Here is a 26398-nt window from a genome sequence, read left to right as displayed (position 1 = left end):
TTGCCCTCGAATCCATCTTCAGAAACTTGTTTAAAAATTAAATTTTAAGGCCCATTTTTAGGTGTAAATTATAAATAACGAAGATAGAATTCCCTGGAGTACCATAGAGTTTTTCACTAAAAAATCCTTGCTCTTTAAGGAGCTTTTTTTTCATATTAATTGTTTATAACTTTTGCATTTTTTATGCACTTTTCTGTCACAATGTTCCGGATCGAATCAGCTATCGTACGCATTTTTAGGACACACTTCTATTTTGGACCTTATTGACTCCCTCTAATTAATATAACACTGCTTAGTGGAAATTGGTAAAAAAAAAAGAATTATTACGTTATCCTCCAATCATTTAATCAGCTTTTTCTTAATCCTACAGATGTAACATTTATTAACAACAAAATAGTCTTACACCTAAATGACCCTTCTCAAAGTCGGTTACTAGACTTATTTACAATAATGACTTAAAGTTAACCTCGCGGTAATATTCATCGCTTGCAATTCGGTTAGTAACAATTTACAAGCATAGGGCATGGTAATCGTGGAGACTTGTCCGGAACTTTTGCAACTGTTACACCAGCCGCAGTAGCCCAATCTGCCGCACTGGTTGCATACGTCGACCTCGCATTGATCCGACGATACCATCAGACGTTCCACTAACATCATACTGAAATATTTGAATGTCTGTGTAAATATTTATTCATGGTTTTAAAGGTACTTAATGTGTCTTATAGGTAAAAAAAAAAGAGCAAAAAAGCATAATTCTTGCAAAATTGTATGGCAATTTTTCATTGAAATTAAAAAAACTCTAATGTATACCTCAGGGTTGGTGGGTTCTTGGCGTCTATGATTTATTAGGATTTGACTCCTAGACATATTTACATGCATAGTGACATGAAGAGAATTGCAATCTCAGTACGATATTGAGAATATATACAAATTTAAAAATCTTAGAAAACAAACAGCGTCATACGCAGATAACACAGTGGACATTGTTGCTGAAAATAAAATTCTACAAACTGATGCCTGGCTAAATCCTAACTTGCTTAATTTGGATAATGCAAAAACAAAATTTATGGCTTTTTCTCTTACATGAACAGTATTATTGTTAATTCTTGTAATAATAAAATTAACTGTAGTTTCAACCTAAAAATAACAAATACATAGATCAACATCTCAGATGGGACTGCCTATTGTGTTGAAATTACTTCGAATAAATTAAGGCATAAATTTATAAATTTAAACAACTAAAAGGCTTTCTTAGTATCAAAACACTAGAACAAATATATCAAGCACTAGTAGAATCGGTTCTAAATTATGATAGTTATAACAAAATCAAAAGTTTGCAAAAGTGGTTTATTAAGAACTTCTGAACTCTTTAGATTAACATCTTTAGTAGATTTTGCTATACGCTATATATTTTATCTGTACAATTTGTTCATCAGGGACGAAGGAATTATTAAATAAGAAATCATAATTACCTAACTATGTAGATCAACTGCTAGTGTACATTTCAATACCCTTCAAACTCCAAATAACTCCACATATGTAAAATTTATTGACTATAAAGGGATCAATTGAATGATCTTTTGCGTACTCTTATACGTCTTCCAGGCAATTCTAAATACTGGGTGGTCCAGAAAGTTGTTAATTTTATAAAATTAAATTAAAAAAAAAACCCGTTGATCAATTGTAACAAATTTATTCTTAAAATTTACAGAAAACTTGGGAAATTTATGTCTTAAAAATTACGTTGTCCAAATGTGCCCCATTTCTTTCCTGGCACTCCTCAAGCCGAGCCCTAAAATTTTCAATAACGCGTTGGCAAGTTTCTGGAGTTATCGCTTCAATTTCTTGCTGGATATTGGCCTTTAGATCATTCAGGGTGGCGGGTCGATTGCTGTACACCTTACTCTTAAAGTATCCCCACAAAAAAAAATCACAGGGAGTCAGGTCCGGGCTGGCCACTGAATGTCCCCTTTTCGGGAGATTAATTTATTGGGAAAAAGCGCCGCGCCTGAACGACAGGCAAAGACAGGTTGGAGGTGTGGCAGGTGGCACCGTCCTGCTGAAACCTGGTGTTTCGATTGTATCCCTCAAACTCCTGAAGGGCGGGAGCGAAAAATGAAGCGAAATTTGAAGCGTGTCTATGTAACGCTGCGAATTTACGGTAATTGCGTTGCCTCGAGCGTCTTCGAAAAAATAGGGACCGATTATTCCTGATCCCGACATTGCAGCCCAAACCGTGACCTTTGGGCTATGCAGGGGCCTTTGATGTTTTTGCTGCGGGTTTGTTGCACACCAGTAGCGACAATTTTGGGTGTTCACATGGCCATTTAGGTGAAAATGTTGTTGAATCGCTGAAATCGATTCATTACTTCGTTGGCGAACAAAACTCTTGCAGGAGGGTTATTTTCCTTTAATTCCTGCACTAATTGAATTTTGTAAGGACGCATGTTTAAATCTTTGTGGAGAATTCGCAGCACCGACGATCTGGAGACATTTAGTGCCGCTGCGCGCTTGCGAGAAGACAAGGTCGGTTCTCGGCGTATAGACGCTCTCACCGTTGTCCTTGGCCGACCCAAATTTCGTTTATTTAACGTCGAACCGGTGTCGTTAAACTTACGTACCCATTTTACGATCAGCTGTGGGCTTGGGCACTGGTTAATGTCATGCAAATCAAAATGTGCCCGATATCTACGGCGCACAATGGTGGCGCTGCATGGTGACTAAATTTCCCTGAACCAAGCTATCGATTGAGCACGCGCGCACGATTCTAGCCCCCCTACCAAATTTTATACGAAGCGTCAAGAAATGAACAACTTTCTGAACCACCCGTTATCTAAAAAAATGACTTTGAATGCCTAGAATAACTTTCTAAATACTTTTTAAACAACGTCCAGGAAATCGATGGTAATCTTACCAAATTTTGGACATACACTTACTCACATTCTGGAATAATTTGTACTCTTATACTTTTTCCAGGGAATTCTAGATATCTGAGTTAAATTGCCTGCCAGGAATAATTTTCCAAATCTAGTTATCAAATTTTCGAAATAATTTAAGCATTTTAGTCGAGGAGTTTAAATAACATTGAGTGCCTGGCCAATAATATCCTTAACGAATTTTGAAATTTGTTTAAGGATTTTATGACCGGAATCTGGGTGACTTAATGCCTGGAATAATTTTCTAAATATCATCCAGACAATTGAAGGTAATCTTACTAGATTTTGGAATTTTATTCCATGAATCTAACTGAACGTTGAGTGCCTGGAATAATCTTTTAAGTACTCTTTCAGGCAATCAAAAATATCCTTATTTAACAATTGTTCAGACAATTAAAGTTACCAAATTTTGAAAATAATTTAATTTTCTCTTTAGTCGAGGCATCTTAATCTCTTTGAGTGCCTAGAATTGCCTGCTTCAGGCAACTCTAGATTCTGAGTTAGCTTGAGTGCCTGGAATAATTTTCTGCGATTTGCTATTAAATCTCTTCCAGAAAACTAAAGGTAAATTTACTTAATTTTGGACTTAAGTGGGATTAAACCGCACTGCAAGAAAAAACTAGGAGTTGCTATAGAAATAACTGGAGGATTATTAAACCTTTGAATATCCAAGTGCAGAAAACAAACTAGGGATAAAACTTGTTATTCATCTATCGCAGATTCAAAGAACGAGTAATATTCGAATTGCACAGATCATTCTAAATGTTCACAGCTCAGAAACACCTATTAAGTTTTACGTGGACATTCGGTAACAGTTGTTCGGTTTTTTTTAGTATACAGTCTTTTGACGTTTTTTGGTGGATGTTGAAGCTCGAAAGTTGTCTTTTTTGTTTATTGATTCTAATGCACAATAAAAATAAACCATACCATCATATCCGAGAAAATCCAGCGAGGCATCTTTTAAATGGGGGTTTTTGAAGGTGATAGTCAAAAAATGTGGGGATAAATGGTTTCTGAGGCATTTTCGGATTTTAGTCGTTTTTTTTGGGATATTCAGAATACAGATATCAGAATAAGGATATTTATTCTAATTTGTTTACTGTTTAAGGCGTCAAGTTTCGCCAGACTGTCAAAACAATAATTCGTCTTGGAAATAAACATTTTTCTGTTTAAATATGAATATGATTTGATAGCTGTAAATTCGAGAAAGTTGTAAACGACTCTTTTTGTGTATTTGAGTCATTCTCTCTTTTTTCCTTCCTATTTCAAGTTCCTGGATGAGATAGTGAAATATTTTACCGATTCCAGGCAGTTCATGGTTTACAAAATCAATTTTTTGATCCTCTGGAATTTCCCAGGAAAGGAATCTTTTTTAATTTTTTTCTTGTATGTTTAGATCCCTTTCTACTTCAACTGCCTGGAAGAGATACACATTTTATACTAATTCCAGGAAGTTGATCGAATTATTTTTTTAATCTCTCCCTATCTCTGTTTTAAGTGCCCGGACGACATGGAGATATTTTACGTTTTCTAGGCAGTTAATCAAGTTCATTCTTCCAGCTTTCCATAGATGAATTACCAGAAACAAGAAGCAAAACAATAAAAATTTATGATCTGCTATGCCTAAGGATCATCCATAAACTACGTCACGCTGATTTTCATCCAAATAGACCAAGGTTTTCAGGAAGTTGATAGTGAACGAACATTTTCAGGCCTTAACTGTCTGGAAGTGATAGCGAGATGCTTTAATTTTGACTTTTACGTGGAATATTTTCCACAAAATGGAAAAAATACATAATAGAGTTTAAAAAAAGAGTTCAAATACTTGGAAGAAATTAAAAATGATTTATATTCCCTGTAAACAATTCTAATGGAATAAATGTAAATTTTACAATTAGAACCAAAGTTTTTCATAAAAAAAAAATACAGAAAAATGACATCGGGTACATTGTACACAAATTTACTTACATACATTGATTGGGTAAGAAATAGCCTTCGCCTGACTGAAGGAATTTTAATTTTTTTCATAAAATTGCAAAAAAAAGGTCCCATCTCAAGACTGCCCTAAAATCCTAACCCAAAATCATGTTTTTATCCTAAAGTCTAAAATTAGGCACCCCCACTTATTATGACCATGTTTTTTATTTTTGGACCTTGACTGACAAAATTGCTTCTAACTCAGATAGTTTCTGAGGTGCAAGAAACATTGTTGCATAAAATTCATGGGCAAAAAAATGCTCTTTCTTGAAGCACAAATATTCCCAAAAAATAATGTACATTTGCCAGGACAAATAGCCAAAATCCATGCCCAGGAACTTAATGTTCAAAAAATCCTCATCATGCATTGTTTAAAATCCCTAAGAAGAACCATCTGCAGAACACCATGCCTGCTTTAAAAAACAATTATTGTCCAATAAGACCAAAAAAATTACCGCTACTGCTTAATCAGCTCAGCTTCAAACAATTCAAGAACATTTTTTGTATCTCTTTTTATATAGTAATAAAATAAAATAAAGCTTTGTTACTCACCTTGCTCCATAACCGATCAAACAATCCCTCTCCATTTCGCCCAAACGTAAACCGCCATCTCGACTTCGGCCCTCTGTCGGTTGCCTGGTCAGTACGGCCCTTGGACCTCTCGCTCTAAAATCCCAAAAGTTAACCCCACAAACTTAACAACCTCAAAATTGTTCACCTGGCGTGTATTTTATCTTGCACCATATGCTTCAACTTCTGATAATACACCGGGCCCGAATAAATGTAGGCCTCCAACGGTTCCCCGGTGATACCGGAATAAAAGACGTCTTTACCCTGATAGTTAAAGCCGTGATTCGACAGTTCCTCGCCCACATCTTGCACCTTTGAGCCCCCGAAAGCTGTACCATAATGAAATTTACCTAAAAAAAAAAAATCGTTAATATGATTTTGAAAAATTCCCACCCTACTTGCCCTCAACGGTTCCAGCCTTTCCGGAAAGTAACTCCAACAGTTTCCCGACGGTCATACGAGACGGATAACCGTGAGGGTTCATAATAATGTCCGGGCAAATGCCGTATTCGTTGAACGGCATGTCTTCTTGTTCCACTATTAAACCTGATAAATTTCAATGTTAGGCAAAGTTATTTTCTTATACATGTAGGTTTTTTCTTTATCGCTAGAGATATTATTGGGGGTTCTTTTAGGAAATAAAAGTCTGGAAGGCAGAACAACAAAAGAAAGAGTTTAATAAATAAGTGAATCAAGTAGAGTTAATAACATGAATAATAAAGTGTGATGATAAAACTTGTTTTACATAAAACCCGCTTAATTAAGTTCACACTACACGACAGCGTCTTATTATATTTACGTCTTCGATTTATTTTAAAAATCCGTCTTAATTCGTCTTTAAAATACTCAAAATTATAAAACCGGGAGCCGTCTTCTCCCGTTATAATTATAAAGCTCTTGCACGGCACCAAAACCGTCTTTTTTGGTGATCCCGCGACTTTACGTCTTAAACCGGCGGATTAGATCGACTTTTACTCTTCAAAGACTTCGACTGACTGCCTGTTTTTCGTATCCTCATTTTTTAATACGTATTAAGTACTGAGTCAGCTTTTTTATTATTCTCCTTTAATCGCCGTCGTACCGTTAACAGAATTCAAACGGGTTTTTGAGTCAGCAATTTCCACAGATTCGGTTCGGCAGTATCAATTTTCTGAGAACCTTAAATATTGTTTTAACGAGCGCAAATTATATATCACATCATCATTTTGAAAGAAAAAATACTTTTAGAATATAAAGATAAAGAAAAGCTTACACTAACTGATTATGTTATTTTAATTATAAAAAAAATACTATCCTACATACATATACATTTCCTCCTTACTCACCCACCACTCCTTTTTGTCCGTGTCTGGAACTAAATTTGTCTCCAATTTCGGGCCTCCTAGTTTGCCTTAGCAGTAATTTAATTAAAGTGGTGTCCTCCTCGTTGGTGCTTATCAGGACTTTTTCGATGAAACTTGCCTCGGTGTTCCTGTAGGATAAGGGGGTGTCTTTGTATTCGACCGCGTTGTTTGGGGTGGTGCCCGGTACCACTGACACCGACGGCACTGACTTATTTACCAGGATCTAAGTTAAGTGAAGAATGTTGCAGAATGAACAGTTTTATATTATAATTAAAGCAAGTGAAAAATACATTTAAAAATTAACATTAACATTTTGGGTTGGGTTGGGTTGAGTTGAAAAATGCGACACTATATAATGATTCAGGTTCATAATGGAAATGTGTCTGGGGTTATATGTGCCTGAAAGGGATAGAAATAAATATTTTGCAAATTCTAGGCAATTGATGGAATCACACATTATATACATACATTACATTTTTCTTCTTTTATTATTCGGACACGTCGATTAGTATTGTCATTTGCGCGTTTTTCGCAATAAAAATTTTGTATACAGGGTACCTCAAGTAGAATCTATGGTAACAACATTTTTTTTTTTTTAAATAGAACAGCCTTTATATCATGATATTTTACAGTTCTACGATTTATTCTGAAGTTTGTCAACTTTGACGTAATAGACTAATGAAACATACGACATTAAAAAATGTATACAATATTTATTGCAACTGATGTTCAATTTATTTCAATCCATTTACTTCAATGCACTTTTAAAGTCGGTAAATAACTTCCAATTGCACATTTTCAATCACTCGCAGGTCGATTTGTCTAATTTCTTTGCTTCAAATCATCAAGAATATTTGAGAAATTATTATTATAGAAAAAAACTAATGGGGTTATATCCGGTGACCTTGACGGCCACTCAAGCGGCCCTCTTCGTCTATTACCATATCTCGTTATATCTCCCCACCATATCTCGTTACTAGGTATGTCAGCCTCTTGTGGATCAGGGAATGAAACAACTAAAGCAGATATAAGTTCAAACTGTAGAAGGTCAAGGTAACGCTCTTGTTGTGTACGTACCCGGTCTCTAAAACCCAATCATCATGTGTATTTCAATTCGTTCTTTCCCAGATATTTGCATTTTATTAAATTATAATTAATATTAGACAACTACACACACAAATACATGACAAAAGTAAGTAGACCCTATAATAAGGTCTACTTACTTTCTAAGAAATCTACTTAATATATACAAAAAATTTGTATAATATGATTTGCTGATCGACGTGTTTGAAAAATAAAATAACAAAAAAAAACACCCGAATTTTAAATGAATTTGTTGCTCTTTCATGGTAAATGCACTCTATATAAATATCCCTGGATATTAGATTTGAAATGTTACCTGTTTATTCTCGACCGATTCCCCGGGACTCGCGATCCCGTCGTTATCCAAACACTTGTGCCTCCACATCGGCTGATTGGTCTGCGTGTCGATCAACGGGCCCTGGATCCGGTCGAACGTCTGGTTCGGGTACCGTTTCATGATACATTTCGAATTCTTATAAACCAAACATCGGCCGAATCCTCGATCGATCGACGCCTTATTTAAAATTAACGCGTCTTCGATGTCGTAGCCGCTGTAACTCATTACGGCAATCGTGGCGTTCTGGCCGGCCGGTAATTTATCGAAGTTCGACAATTCGATCGATTTCGTTTTGCACATCGGCGCTTGGGGGTAAACCAAGTTGTAGAGGAGGGTGTCCATGCGGTTTCTTTGGTTGTAGCCGATAGTACCTAAGTGAACAATCAATTATTCATTTATTTATCAATAAAATTATAGAAATATACAGGGTGTCAATTTGAAAAGGTATCATCCCTCTATATTTCTGCCCTTGTATAAAATTTAAAAATTGAACGTCAAAACTAAAGTAATCCAACTGAATTCCCTGAATAACGCCTCATTAGCTTACTCTCCGTATTGTCAAAGATTTTCGAGAGAGTACTTTATAACCAGATTGTTGAATACTTACACGAAAATAATTTAGTTGCTTCGTGCCAATCTGCGTTTAGAAAGGGATAAAGTAGTACATCTTCCGCCTTGCTGAAAGTACTCGAGGGAGATAGATATATGAAAGACATCGTTATTAATATTTTTAGACTACAATAAAGCTTTTGATGCACTCAATCACGATCTATTGTGTGCAAGATTGGGCTATTACGGTTTTAGTAAGGGTGTGGTTGATTTTTTTAGAAATTACTTATCAGGAAGAACTCAGAGGGTACTTGTGCAGGATCGTTTGTCCAATCCACGTGAACTCAAGAGTGGGGTTCCACAGGGCTCCATGCTAGGACATTTCTACTTTTTATTATATTTACGATGGACTTACATAAAATTGATGATACCCAGGTTTACGACAGTTTTTTGAAGTCTAGTGCAAATGCATAGCGAGAAAAAATTAAAAGATGGTTGGAATTAATTTATCAGTATTCAACAAATAATTAAAGGTTTGAAGATAAATCCTAGTAAGTTTGCTGTTATGTATATGGGTCCCAATAAGAACTGGGCTGAGGCAAACATGAATCTAACCATGAACAAGGAGAAACTTGTTGATGTTGTAACTGAATACAAACATTTGGGTATGTATACTCATGGACACAAATCTTCGTTTGTGAAACCACGTAGCAAACATAGTTAAGAAAAGGCATTTAAAAAGGCAACTTTGTGAATCTCTGGTACTTTCAGTGGGTCAAATTTATTTTGGGGTAGACATTATTTAGGTTAGTTTTCGATCAAATTGCAGCAGCCTACCTCTAAAATCTCAAATGGAAAGGAGGGTCAAGTGATACCTCACTTTAAAGGCCTTTTATTTAATTACCGTTTCAAAGATACCACACATTTAATATTTTTGATATAATACTTTATAAAAAATAAATTAAAACCGTATAAGATATTTATTTTTAAGTAATAACTATTGTAATGAAACGGAACATAAAAAAGTAATAAAAGGTAACTTAATTATAAAATGTTGCCCATTATTTTCCAAACAGTAATAAAGTCCGCTCTGAAACTCCTTTCTAACATTTTGAAAAACTTCTACCTGGATTTCTCCATACACAGCTGTGACTCTTCCTTTTTAAATCTTCCAAATTACTAGGTTGTGTTTTAAAAACCATTGATTTTAAATGCCCCCCATAAAACAAAATCTAAAAGTGATAAATCGGGTGATCGTGGTGGCCATTCAATTGCTCCCCGTCGACCAATTTATCTGCCATCATTTGATCACTCTCTAACCCGAAGAAAATAATGTGGTGGAGCTCCATTTTGTTGAAAGTGTATTAAATTTTCTTGCAAAATCATATCACCCGCTACATCAGTTTTATTTTCTAATCTAAGGGGTCTATTGTGTGTCTCTCAGCAAATTAAGTTCACCGGTTAGATTTTCTTGAATAATTATTGGTCCTATAATAGAATTTCCAAGAATACCAGCCCAAACTTATCTTTTCTGGATACTGCATATGACCTTCTCTAAAAGTTCGCGGATTTTCATTACTCCAATAGTAACAACAATTTTGTTTGTTGATATTTTCATGTAAAAAAAAAAATGAAAATTCATCAGTAAAATATTTTGGTTTTCTTTATAAATTAGTCATTTTATCAATTTTTTTATCAAAAAGCTGTTGAAGAATTTGCATTTTATACGGGTGAAATTGATGTAACTTTCTTCCTGTTTCGTGAGACATTTCTACCTGCGAAGTGATGTGGAGGGTTCCGCATCACTTCTTGCCTAAAACTTCTAGTTGTCCAGCTTCGTCCAAAACACGACGATTACTTCTTTTTTTGTTTGCAACCGAACCAGTTTCCATAAACTTAGCAATTAATTTTAAAACGTATTTATGATTTAATTGACTGTTAGGATATTTTTCGTTAAACAATGCTGCCGTTCATCTTAAAAATCTTTAACTTTCCCCGTAAATAAGAATAATTTCCGTTCTTTGCTCAAGATTAAATACCATTTTTTTTTTAAAATACTTAACACAAAAAGAGTGCACAACGCTTGACTTCTTTGAGTTTTTTTTTGATAACTAGTTAATTGTCAATCGTTACTAAAGTGATTACCACGCAAGTATTAGTTGAGGAAATCTATCATGTTTGCTTGATTTTTCACAAACTTCTCAATCAAAAGCTCGACTATGTGGTATTTTTGAAAAGGTAATTAAAAGACCTTTAAAATGAGGTGTCACTCATTTCCATTTAATATTTTATAGGTTACGTATGCCCTCGCCAGGGAACTGCTGCAATTTGATTGAAAACTCACCTCAAAAAAAAATTTGACGTGTTTTTTGGAAACTTTTAAATTTTTCATACGGGCAGAAATCTAGAGGATGGTACCTGTTCAAATTGACCCCCTGTATTATAAATTATAAACATCTAAGTTTAGTGACCACTCTATCAAGTATCGCACTCCATTCAAATGACTCAAAATCACAGTAAGTACCGTCCTTTAAGGACATCTTTCAGTTTAGGAAAAATACAAAAAAGTCACAGGGACTGATGTCAGGTGAATAAGAGTGATAAACGTTTTCTTTCAGAAACATTGTCATGATAAATCTGTCAAAATTTGATGAACGGTAAATCTGTTCAAATTTAATTATTCCACACGTTCGATGTTTTCAAGGATAAAGACCTGCCTGAGCGATATGTTTTCTGGAATACAAAACGTCCCTATAAAGTGTGATTTATAAGAAAATAAAAAGAGATGTTATGAAAATAACCGAGAGTAGGTATATGCTCATAATCTCCCTGGAAAAATGGTTTACTTCGTTCCCTCTACGTCTGGGATCCACAGCAATTCCAAGTATGCTAATTCAGGGACATCTTGATCAAACATCCATAAACCTTATTTACAAGTGAAAAAAAAAATGCTTTTTTTTATTAGAGAGATCAATCATGTAGGTTCTTATTTTTTGTAAGAAAACTTTATGTTGAAAAAAGTGTAGTGATGTCAAGAGAGAGTTAATCCATGGACTGGCAACCGAAAATGCATTTTAATGAGTATAATAGGCAATATATATTTAAAAACCCTACAACTTTTGCCTTCTCTCTACCCTCCTGGTGACTTTGTATATTTCCTCGCATAGAAAATAATGTTAGATAGTAAATTTGGGGTATTTAGTAACAGGTTTATAACAAGAAGTAATTTTCTATGCATGGAGTTCTAGGGAGTGTTAGAAACTAGAAATAAAGGTTTGGTAAGTTTGTCAGATTTTTATACTAAAGATCAGAAATCAGAAGAAACAATTTAGTTTATTTTTTATATTATTTTTGAGATAAAACACCCAGTTCTTTAGAGGACGAGTGGGTCAAGTACTTCGATATTCATGAAAGCTCAATATTAACAAGATACGAGAATATTTTTTTCTAAATAACTTACTTCTTAAAGGTTTTAAACATTCAAGGGATTCCTTTCAATGAGATGGCACTTTTAGATTGATACTCCATAAGATTGGATAAAAATGAGAGAAAAAACTAAAGCTTTTAAAGAAGAACCACGGTGTACTCATATATAAATACCTGAAAAGCACAAAAGGTATGAGAGTTTGAATTTAACTTAACAAGACTCCTTAGGGCTCATTTTCGGAATCACTCAACAGATTTTTTTTAACTGCAAAAATCAATCACGAAATCATGTTCGGAATTTATGTTATGAGCCAGACTTTTAACATCATTTAACACAAATTACTAACAAGACCATGATTGAAGAAAGAACAATTTACATAATTTGTTTTAGTTTTGCTTAAAAGTACTGAATTTAGAATTTAAATTTGTCCTAGCAGGTTATTAGCGCTATAAATCAGTCATGTAGTTAATTAATTCATGTCATAATTAGTGAGCTAAAATAATATTACAAAAACTTCCGACTATCTAATATTTCGAAAAGGAATTCTAAGTAAAAACAACTAAGGAAAGTCTATAAAAGCATTTATTACTTTATGTAGAAAACACGAATCTAGTAGAATTTGTCTTCATTGTGCCATAGGCAAATTTAGACTGTCCATCACCCACTGATAATAGTATTTGTTCCTGTGATATCCACTTCTAAATATAGCAATTCTCACGGACTTTTTTGAGCTCAATTGTAAAGAAAACCGAATAACTGACACATACTCCAAAATTGATTTAACAAGGGAGCAATAAAAAGCATTCTGAAAGTAAACATGGTCAAGTCAACGTCAAGTGTTGTTGTCAAGTGTTCTGAATGAAACCAAGCACCTTTAATGCCCTATTTATTACATAGTTGATGTGACCCTCGAATGAACATGTTGAATCTATCCAGATTTCCAAGTCCGAAACTTGGTTTAGACATCAATTAATTATTCAAACATTCGTGACATCATTCCCATCTCAAATTCTGTAGATTGAATAACGCGACTTACCCATGGCCTGTTTACCCATGGCACACTGGTAAGTATTTCTAGGACTTTGATTATGATGCGGGTAAGGTACCAATCCGGCACACACCCCCAATAAAGTAAAAGGAGCTATTTCCAAATGGGTCGTGTTAGCAACGATATCCTTCTCGTAACATGCTATAAAACTGTCATTTTCCTCGTTTACATCCAGAAACTCGATCAAACCTAATATAAAGAACCTTTTTAATCATGACATAACTTACTATGTTAGATTCTAATACCGTCATGTAAAAAATCCTCAAAGCTCCTTATTCCTTTTTCCAATTCGTTGATGTGGTGTTGACTAACCAACGGTCGTCCTTGCTCTACAATGATATACGGTCTACAGAGTCTACCGCCGTCCGAACTGATGTAGATGCACTTGTGCAAAAAACTCGGATAAATCGACACGTAATACGAGATTTTGCCTTTGCGTCGCATCAAACGGAATACCGCTATCAGTTTCTGGAAGTTTGTCGTCACACCGATTATATTACCTGAAATGGGAGAAAATTGATTTGTTTAGAAGAATCGAGAGGGTACCCAGTAAATAGGCACCACTAAGGTAATCTATTGTTTTTTTGCTATGAGAAGTTAATAGTGAAGTAATAACCAGTGGCGGCTCGTCTGTTTAACAGGGAGGGCACAGGAAGCAATTGCATTACATATAGTATGTACAACGTAAATTTTTAAAGTATTTAAGCTTCAAAGCTGATGCTTTTATCCCCCAAGAGGCCTGTTTCTTCAAAGATTTAACTTTTTATTTCTTAAACATTGTGTCATACTAAGCAGCCAATTGTTTTTATTTAAACTCTGCTGCAATAAAATTGATGTTCCAGATGTCCTTTTGGGTAAATTAAATTTTCTTGAACCTCCTATACACACAAGAAGGCCAGTTCAATTTTATCTTGAGAATACCCGTACCAACTTGACCAGAAATGCTCCCTTATACCGAGCCTGTTCATAGTTTAATACACTAAATAGTGAGAATAACATTGACTTTTTTCATGGCTCTACAACTGCTTTAAAAAAAAAGTAAGTTTTTTCTTTCTATTGTACTATTCATAATTACTTTTGGGTGGGTTTACTCTTGTTATATGCATAGTTTGTTTAAGTTTGTTAGTTGAGTTGTATTTTTTGGTTATCATATTACTCATAATTGTCTTTTGTATTGAGATTTTCCTGTTGGACAATAAATCAGTAAATTAAATTAAAATTAAAATAGATATTTTAGTTTCTTCCAGGCTTTTGATTTTTTATAATTATATAACTTATTTACCAGTATCAATGGCCAAAGGCCAATTAAAAGTATTAACCATAACATCTTTAATACATATTAACTAAATATGAGATCAAAATAGGTTAAACTATGACATTAATCTAAACAAAATTACATAAACTAATAACTGTCAAATATACACGTTCGGCGGTTGAAAAATTTCGAATATGATTTTTGCGTAGTGTGTAAGAAGGAGACGGAGTAGAGCGAGAACAAACTTGGCTCCACCCTGGGCGGCTATCGCGTCGTCGTTGCGCTTATCAGTCCGGTTGCAATTCGTCGCATACCTATGTACGTGTTAGCCGATCATGTTTACAATTTATTTCAATCTTTGGTACGAAGACGGATACAGTAATAAAATAAATATGGTTTTCACTGTTGATCAAAAGATTAATATCATTAAATGGTATTGTCATGCGGATAATGCAGAAGAAGTTGTCGGCCGTTTTATATTTGCATATCCTGATCAGCAAGTCCCTACTGCTAAAACAATTTATAATATCTGGCATAAGTTTGAGCAGTCGGGATGTGTAAATCGGTGTGCAAAATGTTCAAGTGGCGATCAGGAACCTCGTCGAACACCTGACGCTATTGGATTGAAAAGGAGGTCAAGGTGTGTGCTTTTATGGAAGTAAGTGAACCTTGTTCTAGCTCCCAAATTTTTGAAGAACTTGATATTTGTTATAGATGATAGTTTTTGAAATAAGTCCAAGGCCTGCAAAATTAAAAACACTCAAGGAATTTTTCCAAAAGATCAAATAAAACGCTTGGAGTTTTGTGAAACTTTAAGAGAAAAAATTGATCAAAATGACGACTTCACAAGTAATGTTTTATTTACAGACGAGTCATCTTTTTCTCTTCTAGGTCGACATAATTCTTCAGTCGTGAGATATTGGTCTCGGGAAAATCTACATTTGAGTGTACCATTACGAACTCAATACCCGCAAAAGGTAAATGTTTGGGCTGGTATTTTAGCCAATCACATTGTAGGGCCTTGTTTTATTGATGGTATCTTAAACTCTGAGAGATATTTACTTTTATTGCGACAAAATATTATACCCGCTGTTTCAACAAGACGGATGTCCCGCTCACAACGCTAGACAAGTGCAGGACTATTTAACAAACACTTTTCCTGAACGGCTTATTTCCACAAGAGGTACCATACTATAAGCCTCCGCGATCTCCAGATCTGACGCCTTGCGACTACTTCTTATGGGGCTATTTGACGGAAATTCTTTATCAACACCGACATGAAAGAGCCGTTAATTTGGACGAATTGCGACTTAGAATTATTAATATTTCTAGGTCCATTATACCTGAAATGTTAGCCAATGAACGTAGACAATTTTATGACAGGTTGGGATACTGTGAAGCCCAACAAGGAAGTGTATTTGAACACCTTATTAAATAATCCGTTCAATTAGAATTATTATTTTGTTTAAGAGTTATTTTTCATTTTATTTTAGAATATTGTATTTAGTTTTCACCAAAGGTTTTTAAGATTTGAGCATATTAAAGTTGTTTTTTTGACTTGCGATTATGAGCAGGTTAAAAAAGTGGGCGTGAAATTCCAGTACTTGATTCGAGGCTGACCTACGCATCTCTAAGCGCTTGCTAAACATCACTGCGAGCAAGCCGAAATTAAATTCACATTGAGAGTGGTACGGAGAATCGGCGTCGGTATCGGTTCAGTCTTAGTTCAGTCACAGCATAAAGAAACCAGCAGTCGCACTCCGCTCGAAAATGTAAGCGAACTAATAGCATCCTTAGCCATGCCGCAGTCACAGCATAAAGAAACCAGCAGTCGCACTTCAATAAAAATACATTGGCTTGAATAAGCGAGTTCGGTGCATGTGTACTAATGCAGGCGCGGCATATTTGCTTAGAGTAGGGATGCCGCTGACACTCGCTACGGTCCACGCGGCTTTTGCCTTGGCTAGAGCCGGACTTAAACATTTTTTTAGATATTATTATCTTGTAAAATAAAAATACCTACATAGTACAAATATTTATTTTTTAATATTATTAAAGTTCATACATTAACAAAATATTTAAACAAAAATGAACATCGCATTTCTACATCTAACAACGACGATATAGAAGAATACGTGCAGGAAGTTAATTAGGTATGTACCATAAATTTAAGAGACCATTCTTTGAGTAATTTTAATTAAAATCAGAAAAGTTTTTATAAAAAACGCTACGCTTTGTAAAAACGCTATCAAAATAGTCACTAAGTACGGCGCTGAACTAGGCGATACACCTATGAACACAGTTCGATAAACAGTGAGCTCGGCATCCGGAGAATATGGCTGCGGTATGGCTAAGGATGCTATTAGTTCGCTTACATTTTCGAGCGGAGTGCGACTGCTGGTTTCTTTATGCTGTGCCGCAGTCATGTTCTCCGGATGCCGAGCTCACTGTTTATCGAACTGTGTTCATAGGTGTATCGCCTAGTTCAGCGCCGTACTTAGTGACTATTTTGATAGCGGTTTTTATAAAAACTTTTGTGTGTTTGTTTTGTGATTTTGATTAAAATGGCTACAGAATCGCGGGGAATGAGTCGTTGTGCGGCTGTTTTATGTAAGAACAATTCAAATAATTGTGATTTGATTTTTTTTTTAGATTTCCGAGAGAATCAGAAAGGTAAGTACATAGCAATAAGTTATCATGAATATCAGAATTATTATAATTTATAATAAGTGCTTCGTATTATATAATAGAGAAAAAACAGATCTATACAGGGTGATTTTAACAGTGTTGCCATATTTAAAAGAGTTGCAAAATTGTATACTTTTACTTTAGTTGGTACTTAATAATATAACAAAAATTCGCAGATGTTAGAGTTGTTTTGAATTGTTGCCAAATATTTGTCTTTATTTATTGGCCTAAGAGTTTCTATTTGTTTTGAAATATTACTTTATTTGTATAATTAGTTTAAATCCTTAAACTACTATGTAGTCAGATGTTAATCTAAAAGCGTTACTATACAGAGTGTTAATTAAGTATGTACCATAAATAATTTAACAGGCTATTGTTTGAGTAATTTTAAGACAAAAAGTTCGTATGAACATAGGTCCGCAAGTTCTCTGGCGGTGTTATTTATAACATTAAGGAGCTAATTTACTCCTAACATGATTAAATTTATTAGATATAAATTTATTAAATTTATCTTGCTAATTTTTCGAGAAAAAAAAAAGTCCACTTAATTGCATATCCCTGGATCACACCAGGAATTTGGCGAAAAGTTTCTTTTGGAATTTATTATTAACTAAGCAAGATACGAAAAAAATTCAAGAGACAAAAAAGTTTTATTTGTATAATCCACAGAACATAATAAAAATTGCACAAAAGTCAGTGGCGTATATTTTAGTTGTTTAACAATTTAATTTTAACACCCTGTATATTGAGAACGAAGAATTTCTGGACATATGTTTATATGAACTTTTTGTTTTAAAATTACTCAAAGAATGGTCTCTTAAATTTATGGTACATACCAAATTAACTTCCTGCACGTATTCTTCTATATCGTCGTTGTTAGATGTAGAAATGCGATGTTTATTTTTGTTTAAATATTTTGTTAATGTATGAACTTTATTAATATTAAAAAATCAATATTTGTACTATGTAAGTATTTTTATTTTACAAGATAATAATATCTAACAAAATGTTTAAGTCCGGCTCTAGCCAAGGCAAAAGCCGCGTGGACCGTAGCGAGTGTCAGCGGCATCCCTACTATAAGCAAATATGCCGCGCCTGTGTTAGTACACATGTACCGAACTCGCTTATTCAAGCCAATGTATTTTTATTGAAGTGCGACTGCTGGTTTCTTTATGCTGTGGTTCAGTTTAGGTTACCGATGCAGTCGTTCTCTGTCTACTCTCTATCTATTAGGTCTAATACATTCAAACTAAATCCGTAAGATTCAAGTCGCCAAACGTATATACTAATTCCACTGCCTATTGGGTCCAATTTTGGGAAGTAAAAACTCTCTTTTTGCATTTTGTCGAGTTTTTGTCGAAAACACTGAAATAGTTTGGAATTTCTTGCAGGTAATCGAAATCATTTCGATTTTATTTCAGGCAGTTAAAAATGTAATTTTTAAATTATTTTATAGCATTCTGGAAAAAAATTAAAATGATTTCGACTTCGAAGAAACACAAAACGGAAATTCTAGAAAAACTATTAATAGTACTTGGGTCTATGTCTAGGAAATAGAAAAAGTTACTTTTTCCACATCTTTTGAGGATCTACTTCAACATCAATTTTTTCGAATGGAATTTACTACTTTGACTGCATGAAAGAAAATGACAAAAAAATTTGCTAAGCAGATAAATTATTAATCTTTCTGTTAAAGTAACTCTTATTGTCCTCAGTAATTTTTTCGTGTCAGTCCAAAATAATTTTAAATCCCGCCCAGGAAGTTAAAATAGAGTTTCATTTCTTCCAGGCAGTCGAATTCATTTCGAATTTCTTCCAGAACATTGAAACAGTTTGAAAATCCCACTCCATATATAATTGTGAAAGTTATTTTTAGTTTGCAAGAAATGCTTATTTCAGATCGAAATTTAAAATAAGTTCAAATGCCTGGACGCAATTTCAAAGTACATATTTGGACTTCCCAGAAGAGAATCAAAATTAGTTCAACTGCCTGGAAGAAATTTAAAATTAATTAACTGCCTGTTGTAAAAAACGCTAAAAGTAAATTCTGAAAAAACTATTGATGGTATTTGTGCCTCAGGCAGTTGAACTCATTTTGAATTTCCGGCCATTTAAAAAAGAATATACAGTGAGGGACAAAAGTATTGGCACATATTGATTTTTATTAAAATTCGTATCTGTCCTCTTAAGCTACTAGACCTATTACATTTAAATATTTTCTAATTTAAAATGTATACCCAAGAGCATTCGTTTCTTAATATTTAATACAAATTTAATAAGTAAAGGCTTTACAAAAGAACCCATATTAAAATTCTATCAAAAATCCCATGGACAAAAGTATTGGCACACATGTTTACAAAGTGTTTAAAAATTGGTGCCTTGTTTGTGAGAATTTTGAAGCAGTTTTTTTACATTCTTTAACAGAATATTTATATGAAGTAAAATATTTCTTTAGGTTTAGTGCTTATTTTAAGTGCGTACATTGCAAATATGGGTCGCAAAGGCCAAGAAACGACGGAATCCGAGCGAAAAATAATTGTACAGGAGCGAAAAGAGGGTAAATCGTATTCAGCGATTGCCCAAATTGTGAAGAAAAGTCGATTTACTGTGCGTAGTGTCTTAAAAAGGTTTGAAACTGCAGAAAATTTCAAAAATAAGCCTAGAACTGGACGTCCGCCAAAGTTAACGGAGAGGCAAGAAAGAAAAATAATTGTGAATAAAATTAAGCAAAATCCTCGAACTAGCGCTTCTGAAATTGCGGCTATATTGACAGAAGAAGATAGCATTAACGTGAGCTCAAAAACAGTACGAAGAGTTCTTCATAGGGCTGGATATAGTGCCAGAGTAGCTCGGAATAAACCATTTATTAATAAGGTTAACCAAAAAAAGCGTCTTAAATTTGCGAATGCACACTTTCATCAAGATAATATATTTTGGGACAAAGTAATATTCTCTGATGAAAGTAAATTCAACATTTTTCATTCAGATGGGAAAGTGACTGTGTGGAGGAAGCCCAATTGTGAACTAGATGCACAAAATCTGCATAAGACTGTGTTAAACGTTTGACTATGTTAAACATGGTGGTGGTATTGTACTAGTGTGGGGCTGTATGTCATCGGGAGGGGTCAAAAATCTGGTTTTTATAGATGGTATTATGGACAAAAATGTATATTTAAATATTCTAAAAAAAAACTTAAGCTAGTGCGGAAAAACTTAATTTGGCAAATGATTATTACTTTCAACAGGACAACGATCCGAAACATACAGCCTATATAGTCAAGCAGTGGATTGCGTTTAATGTCCCTCATACTTTAAATACACCTCCTCAATCTCCAGATGTCAACCCGATCGAAAATCTTTGGAGTTAGGAAAACGAATAAGGAAACACCCTATTTCCAGTAAGGAAGAGCTTAAACGTGTTTTGCTGCAAGAATGGAATAGTTTTGAGCCTTCCTATACGCAAAAGCTGGTCTATTCAATGAAAAGGAGGCTCACTCATATTATAAAAAGAAAAGGAGGTCCTACAAAATATTAGAACTGGGATTAAATTTTATTTTTATTTGGTGTGCCAATAGTTATGTCCATTTTAAATAGAATGTAATTTTTATTTTTTTGTTATGCTCTCGTTATGCTTAAGGAAATCTATTTTATTTTTCATTATTATTATTGTACTAAATCTTTTATATGTTTTTAGTTAGATAGTTATTATTGGGTTACATAAATATAGTAAACATTAATAAATTACTTTATAAAATTATGGTGTGCCAATACTTTTGTCCCTCACTGTATACATTTTTAAGTACCTTAAAAAAGTTAAATATGTCTATTTTAGTATCGTAGAAAAAATTCAAATTCTTGGACAAATTCCAAAGTATTTTAATTTCTTGGAAGCAATTGCAGAAGAAATTTAAAATATAAAAGCGAAATTTACGTGCCTTAAAAAAATATTAAAGAAATCATTAATATACATCAAAAATAAGATTAGTTTCGTTAAGTTATAGAAAAGGTTGTCCATTTTTTATTTTATTCCAGGGATATATACAGTTTTTCCGTTCCTTTCAGGCATTTGTAATCCCTTGAACAGTTAATTTCAATTTAAATATTTAATTTACCATTTAAAAATACGATAAAAGCTTTGGGCGAGTGTATAGCGATGCTGGCCACCATACCGATGTCTTGCATACCGGAATTCCTCGCGAGTCTCACGAGCGGATATTCGTCGATGTCGGTCGTTATATGGGTCATCAGTGCCAAATTTTTCACCAGACCGCAAGCCTGTAAAATAAACGTGAGTACGTCTACTTAAAAAGTTAAATATGATTCACGTATCAAAGCTTATAACTAGTATCTAAACTAAACTAGAAATTAAAAATTACAAAATGGGGAAGTCTTTATCTCCAAAAAAAATGCATGTAGGTCACTTAGGTAAATGTATTATGCATTTCGGCTGTGTAAACAGCCATCATCAGATACTAAAATAAAATACAGGTAATTCAAGACACGCTATAACAATACAGATTTAGAACTTACCAGAACATTACAAAAAAAAACATACGTTCACCAAATAAAAGAAAAATTAGCCGTTATCGGGAATAAAAACAACAATAAATAAAAGAATTAAAATTAAAAACATAGTATAATAAGGACAATTACGATTCAAAATATAAAATTTAAACTTAGGACAATACAGATTTCTACATATTAAAAGAAGGTACTATAAGGAACTATTGTATATTAACGTTGCGTTAAAGAAAAGATTTTAAATTTTGATTAATATAAAATTTAAGACAACGAACATTTAAGACTTATCACGCGAAATAAAAATACTTTTATTAACAATACCAATTCTCGTTTTTATTTTTAAAGCGGTCTCTTATGTGTTTCGCCGAATAGTCGGCAAAATAAAACAGTTCGTTTAGAAATGTACTAGGAACTGAAATTTAATATTTCTTTATATATAAATTAAATACCTAAATGTTTTTACATTATTATTGGTTATTAAATAACTGAATCCCACATGTATCTGAAAGTTTAGAACCACATCAAAAATGACACCAAGATTTTTTGCTGATGCTGAACAAGGAAGGACACTGTTATTTTTATGCAAAGTAGTGAAATTAAATCAAAGAAATTGTTATTTTAATGTATTAGAACCTATGAGTAGGTATGTGCTCTTGTTAGCATTCAAAATCATCGAGTTTAAGTCCTCATTAATTTGCTGCATACATTGACATGCATTATGAGGAGGATTATTACAAAATCAAATTGGCATCAGCAGATCTGCCCTTTATAAGGCCAAACTATTCCAGATTAAAAACAATTCTAAAACTCTACTAACAAGACAATCTAGTAACTCTGCATTGTTGTAAGAACAAATTATTTACACGACTTTTAATTAAAAGAGTCCGCCTTACCTCTCCCTCTGGCGTATCGCTAGGACAAAGCATCCCCCACTGACTCGGCTGTAAACTTCTCGGTCCCGACACTTTCCTCGTCGATTCAAACTGCGAATTCACCCTGGTCATCATGCCCAACGCCGAAATATAACTGAGTCTTGACAGAACTTGCGTAACCCCAAGGCGTTCCATTCTAAAACGTTTTATAGTCCAATTTCCCTTAAAAAAATATTAACCTTCTAATTAAAATAATAAACGACTTAATAGGGGGGCTCTATTTACAGTTGAAATAGCGAAAACCAGACAATTAGTGATCAGCTCGGATCTCATATACTTGACCACATCGAACTGGGTTGCTCTGATTTTCGGTATCGTTTTTTCGGCGATGGATTTCAATTCAAAGTTGAATCGCTTGAATACGTCTTCGAACATGAGGGATATTAGGGATCCCGCCAACTCCATCCTTTTATTACCGTAATAGTCCCTATCGTCCAGGAACTGGTTATTTGATTGGGCTTGAATCACTCGCTTAATCTAAATAAGGTAAAAAGTTCAATCCGATATTGAAATTTTACATAATATTTACCATTAAACCTAAATAAACCGCTTTAAAACGAAACTCGAACTCTTCTACAGGGACATGGGCCAGCACAGTGGTGGCTAATAAGTCCCTTGCTTCATCTGTAGGGGTTTTCACCTTAGATGCTGACGTGGCATACCTATAAATATGTTGTTTAACACATGCAAGGTAATATTGCATATATGCTATAAGAATACATAAATTAGGTAATTCAAAACAATAATTTTGTTTGGTTTTTTGACCAAAACTGAATTCCCTTGTCAAAATTAGCTTCTTGAGACTTCAATATAAAAGAAACAACTTTTCCAGGCAGTTGCACAGGTGAAAAAATTCAAAAAACACTTGGATAAAACAAAAACTTGTAAACTATGTGATGTTTGTGTTCAAAAAAGCAAAGAGCAAAGTTAAATCAGCAGTCTCTAAGCCATTATTTAAAATTAGCAAATAAAGGTATTCAATCAGCTACCATGCAACATTTACGCTCAACACAAAATGCTTTAGCCATAAGCTTAAAAAGGATTTGACAGAGGCCTACTGTAACCTAAAAGAGTTTTATGCTTAATGTTTTGTGGAAATAAGTGTATGTTTTTGCATGTAGCTTTTGATTTTCCTCCTTTTCTGAAATGTTTTTATTCTGTTTTTTTATTAATTTTAAATTAAGCTTGTTTTGAATTGATTTAACAAATATTTCAAAGTTACCAATCATCTGAAAATTGTGTAAAGAGCACCAGAAAACTGTAACAACACTCGACAATTATCATGAGATTCATGCTAAATATACAAAATTATAACACATACCTTTTTGCTACTAATTTACTCCCCAAATACTTGAGGGCGGCCTCTTGTGTATAAATCTTCAATTTGTGGCATTCCTCCAGTGTGGGGGTGATTTTATGAATATCAGGTATCCCAATTAGTTCACAGATCTCTTTATCACTTACTATGTCCATTGCCTTAAACACTATTGCTACTGGAATTGGCTACAACAAAAACCGAATAAATTAATGTTTATTGGCATTCACCTTGACTCACATCAGTAAAACTATTATGGCCCATAAAATATTTATTCCCCTTAACAAACACCAAAGTCCTAGACTTTTTTTCATGGGTCGAACTGGTTACTTGACACTGGATTCCCCACTTGCCCACCTCGACAAGCATCCGGTTTTTTGACAATTGTTCCTGGATCAAAATCACTTTTTCTTGGCCCTTTACCACAAAATAACCTCCGGGATCTAATGGGCACTCGTTCATTTTGGCCAGCTCGAATTCTGACTTGTTACTCAGTACACAATTGGAAGATTTCAACATTATTGGCATCCTAAATAAACCTTTAATATAATAAAGCGGTTTTCAATTTAAAGTGTTTAATACCTTCCAATCAGTAGGCCGGTTTTAGCAACTCTCTGAGTGCCCCTGGTGTATTCAATATCAACGGATATTGGGGCCGAATAAGTCATGTCTCTTAATCGGCATTCATGGGGTGTAGTTGCTTTGCTTATGTTAAATCCTTCGTCAACATCCGGGGTGCCTACATGAACATTGGTGTATCTAGAGGAATAATGAAAAATGTTGATAATAAAGTGTAAGTATAAGGAAGCTCAATATGGAATAAAAGCATAATCGAATAATGTATTTACTTGATATAGAACAGTGGGTCAGCATCGCAAGTAACCCTATTATTGGCCTCGACGATTTTCTTGATTTCTACATTTATGAAATAATTAAAGGAGTCGATGTGTTGCTTAACGAGACCCTTAACTTTAAGGAACGCGGGCACGAGTTTCCATTTTTCCTAAAATAAGGCATACATTTTATAAGAATATTTGTAGTACAATAAGAGTTTTAACAACGGGATATAGTGCACACCTCGATTTCTTTAATGGGTTTCTGGTATACCGAGGAATCACCAAAAAGATCCTTATTCATAGTTTGCATTTCTGGCATCTTTTTTTAAGAATTAAAACATAATAATATAAAAAGAAAAACACTGGTCAGCTGAAAATAGGTTAGTTTCAAAAAAAGTGAGGTTAGGTTAGAGTTACAGTTGATTGACTGTCAGATGTATATTTTTGAGCGGAGTGAAGTTAGCCATAGACGAATATAACCAATATTTTTCATTGCTTCGTGATATAAGAATTTAAATTAATTTTTGCGGAAAATGAGGCCTAATTTTATATTTTTTGTGAATAAGGATTAGACTTATTGAACTCCTGGGGGCACCTATATTTAATACGATGAAGCGTAGATTTCTTCTTCACCCTATTACAGTGATGCTCTTAATCGAAGAGATGGCGCTAGATGTAACAAATATATTTAAGAATTTTTAAATAATTAGTTAAACAACCCAAAAAGTCAGTATAGAATGCTAAATATTTCTACGATAATTTATTACTCTTGATAATAAATAAATAAGTAAATTAATTCGGCAAACCCGCCCACAACCGTGGGAGTGCAATGACGTATGACGTCAGTGCCCCCATCGATTTTTTTTTTAAGGTTAAACCCGAAATGTCAAAGCGTCAAAATTCCATGTAATTCACCCAGAAAATAACAAAACAACAAAATATAATGTCCCGTAAAGGGAAATGCAACATTAATTCGGATGGTAGCGTGTGTTTAAGTGACATCTTAAACTCGTTCAATTCGTGTATCAAAGAGGAACACGCGTGGGCACTTTGTTATCAAATTTCCAAATATTATTCCGAGTCACTGGCTGCCAAAAACCAACACATCCATAACATTACTGAGGTACAGCATGTTTTTTTAAGAAGCGATGGAACGATACATGAAAACACTAGTTTGGCTAAGGATACCCCTAGGGAACTGTTAAGGTATGTTACATTTAATAGATTTGGCCCCTAGGCAGCCCTGGAGTAGGTCTCCGTAGGTCAATAACTTACCTTGACACAATTGAGAGTATAACTTTTTTCCTCTTGAATATCGGAAAGCCCTTCTGCTTTAAATGGTTTATTTAATAAAATATATAGGAACAGGAATCTTAAGTAATAACTTTAATGCTAATAAATCATACTTGGCTGAGCATAATCTAAAAATCAATGCTAGGATCCTATGCCAAAATAGTTCCCTAGCTGAAGACTTAAATTGAGTTAAAGAAGTACCTAAAAATAAAAATCTTTTGCAAATCTGTTCACTGTAAAAGCTATTTTGTTAATAGGAGCATTTATTAAATGCATTGTTCTGCAAAA

General features: G+C 34.0%; 2 protein-coding genes across 5 annotated transcripts in view; one reads left to right on the top strand and one right to left on the bottom strand.

Moving 5' to 3' along the window:
* LOC126744298 (E3 ubiquitin-protein ligase SHPRH) overlaps nucleotides 1-26398 on the top strand; it is a 65340-nt gene that overhangs the window by 34993 nt on the left and 3949 nt on the right. The window lies entirely within an intron of this gene.
* LOC126744300 (DNA-directed RNA polymerase III subunit RPC2) lies at nucleotides 329-25218 on the bottom strand. Its single transcript, XM_050451682.1, has 17 exons — nucleotides 25059-25218; nucleotides 24830-24984; nucleotides 24564-24740; nucleotides 24222-24510; nucleotides 23988-24169; nucleotides 23196-23328; nucleotides 22892-23143; nucleotides 22628-22828; nucleotides 21326-21488; nucleotides 13516-13770; nucleotides 13259-13459; nucleotides 8226-8617; nucleotides 6809-7049; nucleotides 5886-6029; nucleotides 5632-5833; nucleotides 5466-5579; nucleotides 329-658 (listed from the first exon to the last, which is right to left on the bottom strand). Exons 1-17 carry the CDS (start codon nucleotides 25134-25136, stop codon nucleotides 439-441), a joined length of 3399 nt encoding a protein of 1132 aa, XP_050307639.1. The 5' UTR covers nucleotides 25137-25218; the 3' UTR covers nucleotides 329-438.

The sequence above is a fragment of the Anthonomus grandis genome, chromosome 13, assembly GCF_022605725.1.
Source record: "Anthonomus grandis grandis chromosome 13, icAntGran1.3, whole genome shotgun sequence".
NCBI lineage: Eukaryota > Metazoa > Arthropoda > Insecta > Coleoptera > Curculionidae > Anthonomus > Anthonomus grandis.
The sequence above is the reverse complement of the archived record's forward strand: the minus strand, read 5'-3'. Positions and strand labels throughout refer to the sequence as shown.

Coding starts and splice junctions, on each gene's coding strand:
- LOC126744300 (XM_050451682.1), bottom strand. CDS start 25,136: ATGCCAGAAATGCAAACTATGAATAAGGATCTTTTTGGTGATTCCTCG. Junction 22,829..22,891: donor TGGTTTTCGCTATTTCAACT/GTAAATAGAGCC, acceptor TATTTTTTTAAG/GGAAATTGGACTATAAAACG. Junction 8,618..13,258: donor CATGGGTAAACAGGCCATGG/GTAAGTCGCGTT, acceptor TTGTTCACTTAG/GTACTATCGGCTACAACCAA.